Below are 14,652 nucleotides of genomic sequence, written 5' to 3' on the forward strand. Positions count from 1 at the left end.
CTAATGACGTCTTTATTCAGCGTCAGCAGTCTGTGTCAAATTAAAAGTCCTCTCAAAACATTTTCGCTGGGGCTTATTTTGCAGTTTGTCATTGACAGTAAAACTCGTTACTTTTCCCATAAAGTTATACAAAATGAAGGAGCGGTGTGAGCTGTAAACGCTAAGTCTTTCAGCATAGCGGGGTGTCCTTGGTGTTTTTGCTTTGTTTATGTGAAAGCGCGGAGCTGCTGTGGGGTGAAGGTAAGCTGCTCCGTTTCTTTTCTCATATAACTGCCAGGTTTTACTTTAATGCTCAACCAGCCAAATATATATATTGTATGAATGTTCTTCGCTACCAAAACAAAAGCTCCCATAAATGTCCTGATATTTAATAATTTAATATTTAATCCGTGCAACAACTAATTATCTAGCTAAAATGTGACAGTTAGCTTAACATGCATATTAATTAATGGACGACAATAGAATAATAATCATCCACTGCTTTTACTGAAATGGCTGCAGTGAATGTAACCTTGAAGTGGGGATGAGTTTGATTGCGAAATATGACATGAGGACGACCTTTAAAAAAGAAAGAAAGAAAGAACTATAAACAAAGACGTTAATAACAGAGCACTCTGTTTTCCAGGATCACCCCCAGCCCTCAGTTTTCCCCAAAGCTAAAACAGCGACTCTCCTGAACGTGGACACTCTTTCCATTTCCATCAGCTGATGCAGCCAGGTAAGCTGCAGCCTGGATGGATGAATGGCCGAGGCTGGATGTAATGCTGCTGCTGGCTGCTTTCTAGTCTAGTGGAGGTGTGGGGTGGTGGGGGGGAGATTCTCGGTGTGTCTCACATTACATTGCTGCTCTCTCTCCATCGCGATCGGTCTCCTGCAGCCTGCGAGCGGATGAATGCCCGAGTCTGTGGTTTTGCCATCGCCAAAAGGACTCCATGTCTTTCTTGGTAAGAATATCGCTCCGCATGTGGTTTTGCTTGGTTGATGCCCTCTGGTGTAGCTGAATGGGTACCTTGTTACTTGTATAGTCACGAATCAGTTGTCTCAAGCCGGTGCTGGGACATTCTGAGTTCAATCAGTCTAATGTATAGACATTCAGAAATGCATTTGGCATCAGCCGATTTCAAATCAGTTTTTTGTTAGTTTGTGAGTAACACGAGCAGTCAGCCTGTTATTATACATGTAAATCTGAGAAGGTTAGATATTAATACTGGCTACCTGTGCACATCCCTCACATCTAAATGGTGCATCTGATTATGTATGCAGCTCTTCTCTCACTCTTTTGGGACACATAAGCTGCCTCTTTGCTGCCTGTTACCATCACTCTAACTCTCTTTCTCCATTCACCATTTACGATAAAAGCCCCGGTGAGAGTGCCTCCATGGCCTCTACTTCCCCTGTGCTTGCCTCTCTGCCTCATTTCACTCTGACCCTATCCAATCCCCCGTGCTGCCTGGCAGCACATCACCCTACACTTTCCACCCCCCTCCTCCTCCTCCTCTTCCTTTAGAGCATGTCTCACATGTGCTCCTCCTCCCCCTCCTTCACTAGGACTGTTCCTGCATCTCCCACGCTCAGGTCCAGCCCATGGACATAGAGGAGCGCTATGAGGACATCAGCCACCAGTTCCTGGTCAGTAGCCAAGACTCTGTCAGCATGGAGACAGGCGTCACACTGATGCTCTTTCATCGTATTATCATTTGTCACCTGTCTGGAGCTGCTTATTACTTACTCAGTCTTGTTAAAGACAGTTTTAAAAGAGAATGAAATCATTTTAAAGATGACCTATTAATAATAATAATAATGGATACTTTATTGATCCCCATGGGGAAATTACTTGTTTTTCTCTGCATTTGACCCATTCACTCAGTGAAGCAGTGGGCAGCCCACTAAGCAGGCACCCGGGGAGCAGTGTGTAGGGACGGTACCTTGCTCAGGGGTACCTCAGGGTAGCCGTTAAGTGGATTCGAACCGCCGACCTTCCGATCATGGGGCGACCACTTTACCTACTGAGCTAGCCCTGCCCCACTTATTATGACCTATCATTTTTTTCTCTTTGAAGTTTGAAATTAAAATGAAAGATTAGATTAGAAAAATTAGGTCTCAATGTAATTATCATTGTAGAACATATATATATATATATATATATATATACATATATATATATATGTGTATATATATATATATATATATATACATATATATATATATATATATATATATATATATATATATATATATATATATATATATATATATATATACATATATATATATATATATATATATATATATATATATATACATATATATATATACATATATATATATATATATATATATATATATATATATATATATATATATATATATATATATATATATATATATATAACAGGTTGCTTTAGGACTACATTAATATGTTTAGACTGACTAGACCTGCAGAACGGTACAAGTGTGCAGTACAAGTCCCTACACCACATTATACAACACTTCAAATATTTGTATACCAAGCTAGTAATTATGCCAATTATAACAGCCTAAATTTACATATGATTGACTTAAATTTTTATTCAGCATTTACAGCAGTCTGAAGATTTGTGCCTCCTAGACGGCCAAAAATACACTGATAAGTGTGCATGCACTCACCACATTATTAGAAACTTCATTAGACCGTATTTAATGTGGTCATTCATTGGTGAATCAATATGTAGCTTAATAGGTTCCCTTTAATTCTAATAATAATACCTGAGGCTCCAATAAATTAGCATCCTACGATTCCCATGATGCAACTTTTTTTTCTTACATTTTGAATGCTCTGCTATATTATACCCTCAGGTTTTGGGGCGTTACTATGACATCATCAGACTTTACTCCAAAGCTCCTTCCCCACCCCTTCACCAAAAACATTAAAATTTTCCAGTCTAGATGCTTTCTTCTATATTGAGTACTTTATATTTAATATATACATTATTAGCAACTTAATAATAATTATGAATGTACAGCTAATGTGTGATATCACTTCCTCTTGCTGATGCAGAGTAAATCCTGGGGTGGAGTGTGTATCCCTGAAATCCATCCAAGACATACACAAGTGTCTCTGTGAAACAGACATCCCCAGAAAGCCTCTGCATCACTAATACTCCCAAGCATCCTCCCCTCACTCCCTCCCCTTTGTTCCTCTCTGTGTTACAGCGCCACCTGCTGGCAGCCACCTCACACAGTGTGGAGCAAAATAGAAACCCAATGTCACTGTGACACTTCATCTCCTTTGAGGTTGTAGCTGGAGAAGATTGTAGGGTTAAGTGGCAGCTGGTGGCTCAACAAATGGAGGAGGATAGGAGGAAATCCTGCCCATTGGTATTATTTTACATTAGCTGCTTGCTTCCAGTTTGTGAACACAACTGGAACAATTTCAGTGCAGTCAGTACAGAAATTAGTGGGAAAATGTTCAGTGAACACATCGGTGCTGTGTTCACGGTAAACATATTTGAGACTCGTCAAATATGTAAATGAATGTTTCCTTCTGCTCTGGGCTCGACTGCATTCCTTTTAAAACCTTACAGATATTTAGTTGTATGCAAAGATGGGATTGCTTGAATCAGGCAATCGTTGCATTTAATTTACATTTAAATGAAATAATTAGGAAAAAGTGAAAATAACAGAATAATGATGATTCTTTTTTGCAGAAGAGATGCTTTCAAATATTACAAAGTAATGAATGTTGTAAATTGTGAAGACTGACTTTGATTTGCTCTATTTTTTCAAAGCAATTGTTGCATTTTTTACTACACAACATGTACTTGATGTCTTTAGCTGTGGTGTTCCAGGATAAACCATTGTTCCGTCCCTGCTGACCTCATACACTTCTGTTGTTATTCAGAGACTTTACACCCTCGGGCCTTATTTATCTTCTCTCGCATAGCTGTTTAGGCATGCTAGTATCAACAAAGGTAGATTTTATTCAGTGCTTAAACTCTGATGTCATCTGAAACAGAACAGACATACTTCCAGGGATTCCTCTCTTTAGTATTTTAGTCTGCTGTTTTTTGTATATTGATGGACTATCACAGTGATTTAAATACCTTAGATATGAAGAGACACTCAAAGTCAGACTCTTCAGGATAAAATGGTTCGGTCAAAAAGCTTTTTAGTCTTTCCATCAGGCTTGTTCCACATTTCAGCACCAACACTGCTTCATAAGCACCAGAGAACAGGATACAGTCTGTGTCGATTACATGTCCGTAAGGTTAATAAGACTCGCAAGTTTATAAAATCTTCTACAAACTAATTTTGTTAGCAACATATACACATTTGTGCTTATAAACACTAATGATTTATTTGGGGAATTTGTGTATTGCATGACTTTTCTTAACCTCTTAAATACATAGTGGCACCTCTGCACTATTTGAAAAGCCATTTGCCAAAAAAAACCTTAGACTTTGCACGAGTTATGACAGAAACAGCATATAGTGTTGAGAGTGAGGAGCCAAATATGAAGACAGTCAGGACTGATGAAGGTCGCAGATGATTTCCTGTACATTTTAATCTGTGTATGCTCTCTCCTGAATCATGTTTGTTTTCTGTTCTGCTGGCCTTGTTTGTGTGTACGTCTCTGCAGAGCTGTGACGGTTCTGAGTACACTCTGCAGGGCCCAGCGGGTGGCGATGACATCACAGGGTTGTCGGCCGAGCCGGCCCACTACCAGCTACTGTCAGAGCTGGGTAAGGACACACATCCAAGCATAAAAATGAGTTAAAGATCTTTAAAAAAATTGCAGTGCAATTCACTTCATGCCAACTCACCGTGTCACAGGACGGGGCTTCAATAATCTGAGCCAGGTGAACATGGCTCGCCACATCCCTACTGGCCAGCTGGTGGCCGTCAAACAGACCAACCTGGACGAGTGCACCGAGGAGGAGCTTCTGCAGCTCATGGTGATTGCAGCCCTACATGCTGTCATGTATTTGAGATATACGCGGTTGTACACGTGTCTTTATCCACTGGATATTTCTATATTAAATCCCAGAATGAGGTACTGCTGTCCCGTCTCTTCCGTCACCCCAACCTGCTGACTTCTCGCCTGGTTTTCAGCTCCTGCTGCCAGCTGTGGGTCCTGACACCGCTCATGGCCTACGGTCAGCCACAACCACACATCCACCGCTTTTTATCCTAATGTAGAAGCTTTCATGGCTTTTTTTATTTTTCCTGTGCTGTGATTTTTATAATTCTAGCACTAGCTCCATAATTAGCTGTTCGACTGGTCTCTTCCCTCTGCTTTGCTGTGCAGGTTCTGCAGATACTTTACTGAGGACATATTTCCCAGATGGAATGAGTGAATCCTTGATAGCGTACCTGCTGTACGGTGTGCTCAAAGCATTGGAATACCTGCACCGGATGGGCTACATTCACCGGTCAGTGGAATGTACAAGACACTATAAAGCTAAACTATAAGACAACATATGTGTTAGAAGGGGAAGAGTATTTGTATCTTTTGTAATGTGTATTTTTTACACCTGTATCTGTCCTCTCAGAGGGGTGAAGGCCAGTCATATCTTGCTGTCAGGGGAGGGGCGTGTTTACCTCTCAGGGCTCCACAGTGTTTACAGTATGATGCGTGAGGGCAAGAGGATGAGGACCGTGTTTGACATGCCCCACCACAGCCCGGCACTGCTGCCCTGGCTCAGCCCTGAACTACTGCGACAGGTCGGTGTCATGCTTCCCCTTCAAAGTGAATTCTGCACATCCCCAGCTCCCCAGATTTTTGCTCTGCCATACCTTGCATGATTCATACTTTAAAATAATTCAATAGTCAGTGAGACTATCTCATGTCTCTATGTTGGTGTTGTTAAACGTTGCATCTGACCAATACGATTGTATGGAGCCTTTGTTTATAGAAAATTCTCTTCTGGAACAAATGATTTCTGGTGTTTTCTTTATTAGTTTATACAATATGATACAAATATTATCAAGTTAGGTTCCTGTTAGCCAAATTTAGGTTATTCATGTAGGTTTGCTAATGATGGCTTTTCAATTCAGTTCAATTTTATTTATACAGTGCCAACTTACAACAACAGTCACCTCAGGGCGTTTTATATTGTAAGGTAGACCCTACAATAATACATAGAGAGAAAAACCGATCATATGACCCCCTATGAGCAAGCACTTTGGCGACAGTGGGAAGGAAAAACTTTTAACAGGAAGAAACCTCCAGCAGAACCAGGCTCAGGGAGGGGCGGGGCCATCTGCCACGAGCGGTTGGGTTTTTAATAGCATTAGCTAACTTCTTGGCTAATCCTAACTGAATAGTCAGACAACATGATTGGTCAGTTAAAATGACCAATGATGATGCAGAAACAACACCAACACAAGGATATCAGATCTTACTAGTGCAGCACTTTGGGAAGACTGTAAACATATGTTTTATTAGCTAAAATTTGCAGATGTTCCCTAGGACAGGTGAGCATGCCACTTCATCAGTGAGTTCCTCGCTTGTTTTCTAAACACCAAGATAGTCCAGTGGTCAAAGTCAAAGTGGCTACATATAAAGTCCCCACAACAATAGCCAAACAAACGTGTATGTGTGTGTAAGAGGGCTCCTCACCCTACACACATGCTCTTTTTTTAATTCCATCTCCATTTAAGCCGAGTTTTGTTCTATTGGCTGATCAGTAGGATGGTTGAAGGTTCTGTGCTAGATGACAGTATTTAGAGGACCAAATACTGGATCAAAAACATCATCAAAAATTATGTTTGTTTGTTTTTTCTTTCGCTTTTGTTTTGTTTGTTTTTTTAACTAAAATTTAGCCTGTTATACGTCTCCTCTTTGGTGTTGTCCTCAGTAGGACCTGCACGGTTATGGAGTCAAGTCAGACATCTACAGTTTGGGCATTGTGGCCTGTGAGCTAGTCAGCGGCAGGGTGCCTTTCCAGGACATGCCACCCACTCAGGTAATCAGCTATACCCAAACTGCTCTAGAAGAATGTGTAGCTACACATCGTTGTCTATAGTTTGTGTCAGTGTGTGAATCTTGCCACTCAGATGCTGCTTCAGAAGCTGCGCGGTTCCCACTGCTGCCTGCTGGACGTGGCTCCCTTCCCGCTTGGAGAGCTGGGGGGTTTGAAGGTGTCGCGCTCTGGGGTGGACTCCGGCATTGGGGAGAGTGTGGCCACGGGGAGCCTGACGCACAGCACCACTGCTCCTCCAACGGACCGACCTCAAAGCCCCGGACCCAAAAACCACTCTGCCACCCTCCACAACCTGGTCCAGCTGTGTCTGCAGCAGCAGCCTGAGCGCAGGTGATTTCAGTGAAGCAGCAGTCAGATGGAATTAAAAAGAAATACAACCACATTCACCTACAGCACAGACACACAGACTTTAATGCTGGTGTTGGTTCTGTTTGTCTTCCAAAGGCCATCAGCATCTGAGCTGCTGACCCACGCCTTCTTCAAGCAGGTGGGTTCCTTCAGTTGGACGTCTTCTTTGAAGGCAAAACTCCAAAAACAGAACAAAGGCAATAAATTTAAAAGAGTAGGCTTTTATTTTGAAAACTTTATGTTTGAGCAGGGACTTTCTGTTCTGTTACAGGTGAAGAGGCACACCAGTGACTCCTTCCTCAGCCTCATGTACCCAGCAGTGCCCCTCGCCAGTCCTGAGGACCCTCCAGTATCCAGCCCCCCCACCCCTTCCTGTCACACTCCAGCGTCAGCCACCGCCGACTCCACTGAGGCCGTTTGGGATTTCTCCTAACTGCAGCATCTACACTTCCATTGACTAGCAAGCCAAACACAAGACAATCAAAGAAAAGCAATGAGGCCAAATTCTACTGTGCTTTTAATTTTTATTATTAACCCAACTCTCTGAGCCTTTTTAAATTGTTTTTGTAGCTTTTTTTTATGCTTTTTGAAGGCGACTTTTTGGGTCACAGAGTGGTGAGGCAATTGTGAAAGTGCTGGAACAAAGAAGCTGCTCTGATTTTATAGTAACGATAATAATGGGCCGTCAGCGAGCGAAAGGAATAAGAAAAAAACAAGTTGCTTGCTAATAATCACACACTTCCTCTGAGATAAAAGCCCCCCCTGTTAACAGTTGTGCATATGTTTGTGAGCATTTTGTTGTTTTTAAAATGTTATATCCATGTTTGCATTTTTTCTTTCAGGTGGGTGACTCTGGTACAACCAAGAAGTTATTTCTTAATAGTAACCACTTTTTGTAAGATATCATGTTTGTGTTGAATTTTCTTTAAAGTGGACCTATTATGCTCTTTTACAGCTCCATAGAGTTCCACTGCATGATTCACAGTTCAAAGTCTCCCTTATTTGTCTCATCCTGGGCTTTTGTGCTACTCCTCTGTTCATGTTGTGTCTACAATTGACCATTTCCATTCTACTTAAGCCTATTTTGTTCTGACTGGCTGCCCTTCGTTAACTCCTCTGTGTTCACAACCTGGGATGACGGTATTACTTTAACATGATACAAATCCAAGAATAGAAAAAAACAAAATAGGTCCACTTTAAGGCACTGTGTTTTTAGACTGTGAATAGTGAAAGGTACACTACGTGAGATTTAAACATATGTGCATATATATTCATCTGTGTTAGAAATGTTCAAGTTTTCTTCAGTGACAAAGTAAGGCAGTAGAAGTTGCCTTTATACTCATGCAAACAGAAACTGCTGATATCTAATCCGGCAAGCTTTTAACGGTTGTTTTGCCAAAGCGTAAAAAATACTGTACAGCCAAAAAAAGATTAGTCTGCATACCAGTTAGCTTGCCTGCAGCGAGCTAGTTTGTTTCATAGCAACTCTTTATTAAATGTTTTGTTGACACCAAATTTTAAGAAAAGTTCTTAAATTGAGGCCTTGGTTATTCCCTATATATATATATATATATTTTTTTTTTTTATATATTCAAAAATTAAACTCTTTGGTTTTACCACAGGTTACATTGTTTAAAGAGCAGAACAACAAAACAACACATCCACAATCAGCTGTGTAAATACATTCCTGCTGTAGGCTTGAACATATATGCACATAGAGTTCCTGTATAGTATCCTTAAAACCTGTCATAAATCGGGAGGGGAAGGGGGGGGGACTGTGCTATGAACAATAGAATACATGAGCAATAGAATATATCTAGTGTTCCATGTAGTAGTTAGAAGCCACAGGTAGAAATAGAAAAACAAAGTTTCCTGTCCCAATCATGGAAAGAAGATTTCTACTGTGCTCTATGACCACTTCTCCAATAATGCCTTTCTGTTTTACTGAACCGTGCATTTAGAATACAGTGATCTCTCTGTAACTGTGATTAAGTGTACTGTGTATGAAAACTGTGACTTACAGTACATATCAAATATGGTAGCTGTATGAGCCTTATATATACATGTGTTATAAAATGATACCGAATGTTTTGCCAACTTGTGGTCATAAATCTTTTTGCAGTTTTTGTCTTTTGGTGGTGTGATGGTTGGCACTGTTGCCTCACAGCAACAAGGTCCCAGGTGGGTCAAACCTACCAGCTGCGGCCTTTCTGTGTGGAGTCTGCATGGTCTCCCTGTGCCTGCATGGCTTTCTTTTAGTACTCCAGCTTCTTTCCACAGTCCAAAGACATGCATCTTAGGTTAAGTGGTGATTATAAAATATGTTATGTGTATGTTAGGTAGATAAAGTGCTTTAAGTCATAGAATAAAGCACTGTATGAATGTATGGTGAATGCGACACTCTGAATGTGAGTACGCTGCATTACGTTGTGAGAGACATATTTAATACTAACAAATAAATTTAGATGGTTATTTTTCAAACTTCAAGAAAATTGAGTAGCAAAGTGGTCTGTTATTATATGCAATGCTCTCTCAAAGTTAGGTAGGTACTAGAGGGAACTCCAACAGGTCTCATAGATGTTCTGCTGATCATCTTGGAGGGACGCTTGGCAAGTGTGAGGAGAAAGGACTCCCTTTTAACAGGAAGAGACTCCCAGCAATGCACAAGCTACAGAAGTCTGTGAAGGTTCTCAGTCATCCAGGTCATCGTAGTCAAAGGAGCTTGCAAAGAAAAGCGTCTGGACTTCTTTAAGTTACTTGAAGACGTTTCACCTCTCATCCGAGAAGCTTCTTCAGTTCTAAGGTCAAATGGTGGAGAGTCCCAGATATAAACCTAGTGGGAGTATCCCCCCTGCTACAGAAGTAAGAAGCAAACGCAAAGCAGGAGATGAAGCATGGCTGAATATGTTTCCAAACCAACTTCATTCTAAGCCAAAGACTAGAAAATATGGTGAAGCATATCTTCCCTTTGGCTTCACCTGCACACAAGTGCCAAGGTAGGTCTCCCCTGCAGAATTGGTTTTCCCTTCATCGGGAGAAGCACTGGGCTGTTCAAATCACGGACAAACAGTATCCCACATTCTTGATTTTTAGTTCACAAACACTTGTTGTAATGACTAACTACTCCTGACATATCAGGCTGATCCTGCCACGATTTGTTCCCTCGCTTCAAATCAGGGACAAACATTATCCCACAGTTGTTTGTTTTTAAACCCATCTTGCACAGAGAGGCATTTTTTGAAAAATGTATTATAGCAATGTTGAATATTATTACACAGGAAAAAAACAACTACGCTTAAAATAATTACACCGTGACGCCTCTGCCTTTCTAAATGGAGGGACAGTAACTGCGTGTGTATATGTAAGTGTGTAAAACCTGCAGATAGTCAGATTAACAGTAACAGTATTTCGTCTCTATCTGCCATTCTGCAATTCATCTCATGTAAACAATAACGTGGCGCACAGCGTGACGTGAAAAAAGAAGGCACATACCTTTGGTGACCAACTCTGTATTCCTCGTCCACGTGAAGTTTTTAAAAAAATCTCCGTTTTCGGTGATTGGAAACGCCGTTTACGTGTGGACGAAACAGCTGCGTTTTCAAAAATACCCGTGTAGGTGTGGACGTAGCGTAAAAGAGTTAGTAGTTTACTTTCTTACTGCCTGTAATTTATTGCAGATTACTACTGCGGTCAAGTACTGCGGTCAAGTGAGCCCTCACTTACGAAGTCGCAGTCAAGCTAGCCGCCCCGCCAGCCGCACCGAAAATGTGGTTGCACTACTCTTACGTATATTACGGTATGGGTGAAAACCGGCTTAGAAACGCAGTGTTTTGTGTCCTGACACTATTTTACTTCACAATCCACTCCCATTTTTAGTGTATCTCCACTTTCCCCCCTGTGATCCACAGCCCAAATTACTGTATGATTCAGAGAAAATTAACAATAAAATTTACCCAATTTACTCAACTATACTTTTAATGTCCTCATCTTTGACCTCAGATTACAGGAAAACTGTAAGAGGTGACGCAGATATTTCACTGGATTATGACTCTAGGCTGTCGCCACTCTTCACCCTGTGATCCACAGCCAAAATTACTGTATGGATTTTGAGAAAATTCATAGCAAAATCTTCCCATTATGCTTTACTGTACTCCACATATTGACATCTTTGAGCTCTGATTACAGGAAAACTGTAAGAGGTGACACAGATATTTCACTGGATTCTGACTCTGGGTGACCCCCACTCTGCACCGTGTGATCCACAGCCAAAATTACTGTACGGATTTTGAGAAAATTGATAGTAAACTTTGCACAATTTACTCTACTGTACTCTATATATTCTCATCTTTGAGCTCAGATTACAGGAAAACTGTAAGAGGTGACGCAGATATTTCACTGGATTCTGACTCTAGGCTGTCGCCACTCTGCACCCTGTGATCCACAGCCAAAATTACTGTACGGATTTTGAGAAAATTGATAGTAAACTTTGCACAATTTACTCTACTGTACTTTTAATATCCTCGTCTTTAACCTCAGATTACAGGAAAACTGTAAGAGGTGACGCAGATATTTCACTGGATTCTGACTCTGGGTGACCCCCACTCTGCACCCTGTGATCCACAGCAAAAATTACTGTACGGATTTTGAGAAAATTGATAGTAAACTTTGCACAATTTACTGTACTATACTCTATATATTCTCATTTTTGAGCTCAGATTACAGGAAAACCATAAGAGGTGACGCAGATATTTCACTGGATTCTGACTCTAGGCTGTCGCCACTCTTCACCCTGTGATCCACAGCAAAAATTACTGTACGGATTTTTAGAAAATTGATATTAAACTTTGCACAATTTACAGTACTATACTCAATATATCCTCATCTTTGAGCTCAGATTACAGGAAAACTGTAAGAGGTGACACAGATATTTCACTGAATTATGACTCTGGGGGACCCCCACTCTGCACCGTGTGATCCACAGCAAAAATTACTGTACGGTTTTTGAGAAAATTGATAGTAAACTTTGCACAATTTACTCTACTGTACTCTATATATTCTCATCTTTGAGCTCAGATTACAGGAAAACTGTAAGAGGTGACGCAGATATTTCACTGGATTCTGACTCTAGGCTGTCGCCACTCTGCACCCTGTGATCCACAGCCAAAATTACTGTACGGATTTTGAGAAAATTGATAGTAAACTTTGCACAATTTACTCTACTGTACTTTTAATATCCTCGTCTTTAACCTCAGATTACAGGAAAACTGTAAGAGGTGACACAGATATTTCACTGGATTCTGACTCTAGGCTGTCGCCACTCTTCACCCTGTGGTCCACAGCAAAAATTACTGTACGGTTTTTGAAAAAATTGATAGTAAACTTTGCACAATTTACTCTACTGTACTTTTAATATCCTCGTCTTTAACCTCAGATTACAGGAAAACTGTAAGAGGTGACACAGATATTTCACTGGATTCTGACTTTAGGCTGTCGCCACTCTTCACCCTGTGGTCCACAGCAAAAATTACTGTACGGTTTTTGAAAAAATTGATAGTAAACTTTGCACAATTTACTCTACTGTACTTTTAATATCCTCGTCTTTAACCTCAGATTACAGGAAAACTGTAAGAGGTGACGCAGATATTTCACTGGATTCTGACTCTGGGTGACCCCCACTCTGCACCCTGTGATCCACAGCAAAAATTACTGTATGGATTTTGAGAAAATTCATAGCAAAATCTTCCCATTTTGCTTTACTGTACTCTACATATTGACATCTTTGGCCTCAGATTACAGGAAAACTATAAGAGGTGACGCAGATATTTCACTGGATTCTGACTCTAGGCCATCGCCACTCTTCACCCTGTGATCCACAGCAAAAATTACTGTATGGATTTTGAGAAAATTCATAGCAAAATCTTCCCATTTTGCTTTACTGTACTTTATACATTGACATCTTTGAGCTCCGATTACAGGAAAACTGTAAGAGGTGACGCAGATATTTCACTGGATTATGAATCTAGGCCATCTCCACTCTGCACCCTGTGATCCACAGCAAAAATTACTGTACAGTTTTTGAGAAAATTGATAGTAAACTTTGCACAATTTACTCTACTGTACTCTATATATTCTCATCTTTGAGCTAAGATTACAGGAAAACTGTAAGAGGTGACGCAGATATTTCACTGGATTCTGAATCTAGGCCATCTCCACTCTGCACCCTGTGATCCACAGCAAAAATTACTGTACGGATTTTGAGAAAATTGATAGTAAACTTTGCACAATTTACTCTACTGTACTTTTAATATCCTCGTCTTTAACCTCAGATTACAGGAAAACTGTAAGAGGTGACGCAGATATTTCACTGGATTATCACTCTGGGTGACCCCCACTCTGCACCCTGTGATCCACAGCCAAAATTACTGTACGGATTTTGAGAAAATTCATAGCAAAATCTTCCCATTTTGCTTTACTGTACTCTACATATTGACATCTTTGGCCTCAGATTACAGGAAAACTATAAGAGGTGACGCAGATATTTCACTGGATTATGACTCTGGGTGACCCCCACTCTGCACCCTGTGATCCACAGCCAAAATTACTGTATGGATTTTGAGAAAATTCATAGCAAAATCTTCCCATTTTGCTTTACTGTACTTTATACATTGACATCTTTGAGCTCAGATTACAGGAAAACCATAAGAGGTGACGCAGATATTTCACTGGATTCTGACTCTAGGCTGTCGCCACTCTTCACCCTGTGATCCACAGCCAAAATTACTGTACGGATTTTGAGAAAATTGATAGTAAAATCTTCCCATTTTGCTTTACTGTACTCTACATATTGACATCTTTGAGTTCCGATTACAGGAAAACCATAAGAGGTGACGCAGATATTTCACTGGATTATGAATCTAGGCCATCTCCACTCTGCACCCTGTGATCCACAGCCAAAATTACTGTACGGATTTTGAGAAAATTGATAGTAAACTTTGCACAATTTACTGTACTATACTCTATATATTCTCATCTTTGAGCTCCGATTACAGGAAAACTGTAAGAGGTGACGCAGATATCTCACTGGATTCTGACTTTAGGCTGTCGCCACTCTTCACCCTGTGGTCCACAGCAAAAATTACTGTACGGTTTTTGAAAAAATTGATAGTAAACTTTGCACAATTTACTCTACTGTACTCTATATATTCTCATCTTTGAGCTCAGATTACAGGAAAACTGTAAGAGGTGACGCAGATATTTCACTGGATTCTGACTCTAGGCTGTCGCCACTCTGCACCCTGTCATCCACAGCAAAAATTATTGTATGGGTTTCTGATCAAAT

The 14,652-nt window shown here is 40.5% G+C and overlaps 1 protein-coding gene across 2 annotated transcripts; it reads left to right on the forward strand.

The window, feature by feature from the left end:
* Positions 1-13: 13 nt before the first annotated feature.
* Positions 14-9,410, forward strand: stradb (STE20 related adaptor beta). 2 transcript variants are annotated; one of them, XM_026158551.2, is made up of 13 exons: positions 14-240; positions 626-718; positions 878-944; positions 1,549-1,629; positions 4,619-4,721; positions 4,813-4,934; positions 5,027-5,135; positions 5,288-5,411; positions 5,532-5,703; positions 6,843-6,947; positions 7,039-7,295; positions 7,410-7,452; positions 7,585-9,410. In XM_026158551.2, the coding sequence occupies exons 3-13, from the start codon at positions 933-935 to the stop codon at positions 7,744-7,746; spliced, it is 1,290 nt and encodes a 429-aa protein (XP_026014336.1). In that variant the 5' UTR covers positions 14-240; positions 626-718; positions 878-932; the 3' UTR covers positions 7,747-9,410. The 2 variants fall into 2 exon arrangements, with proteins under 2 accessions (XP_026014336.1, XP_080153422.1); XM_080297296.1 differs by lacking the exon at positions 1,549-1,629.
* Positions 9,411-14,652: the final 5,242 nt, after the last annotated feature.

The sequence above is a fragment of the Astatotilapia calliptera genome, chromosome 23 (genome assembly GCF_964374335.1).
Source record: "Astatotilapia calliptera chromosome 23, fAstCal68.1, whole genome shotgun sequence".
Lineage (NCBI taxonomy): Eukaryota > Metazoa > Chordata > Actinopteri > Cichliformes > Cichlidae > Astatotilapia > Astatotilapia calliptera.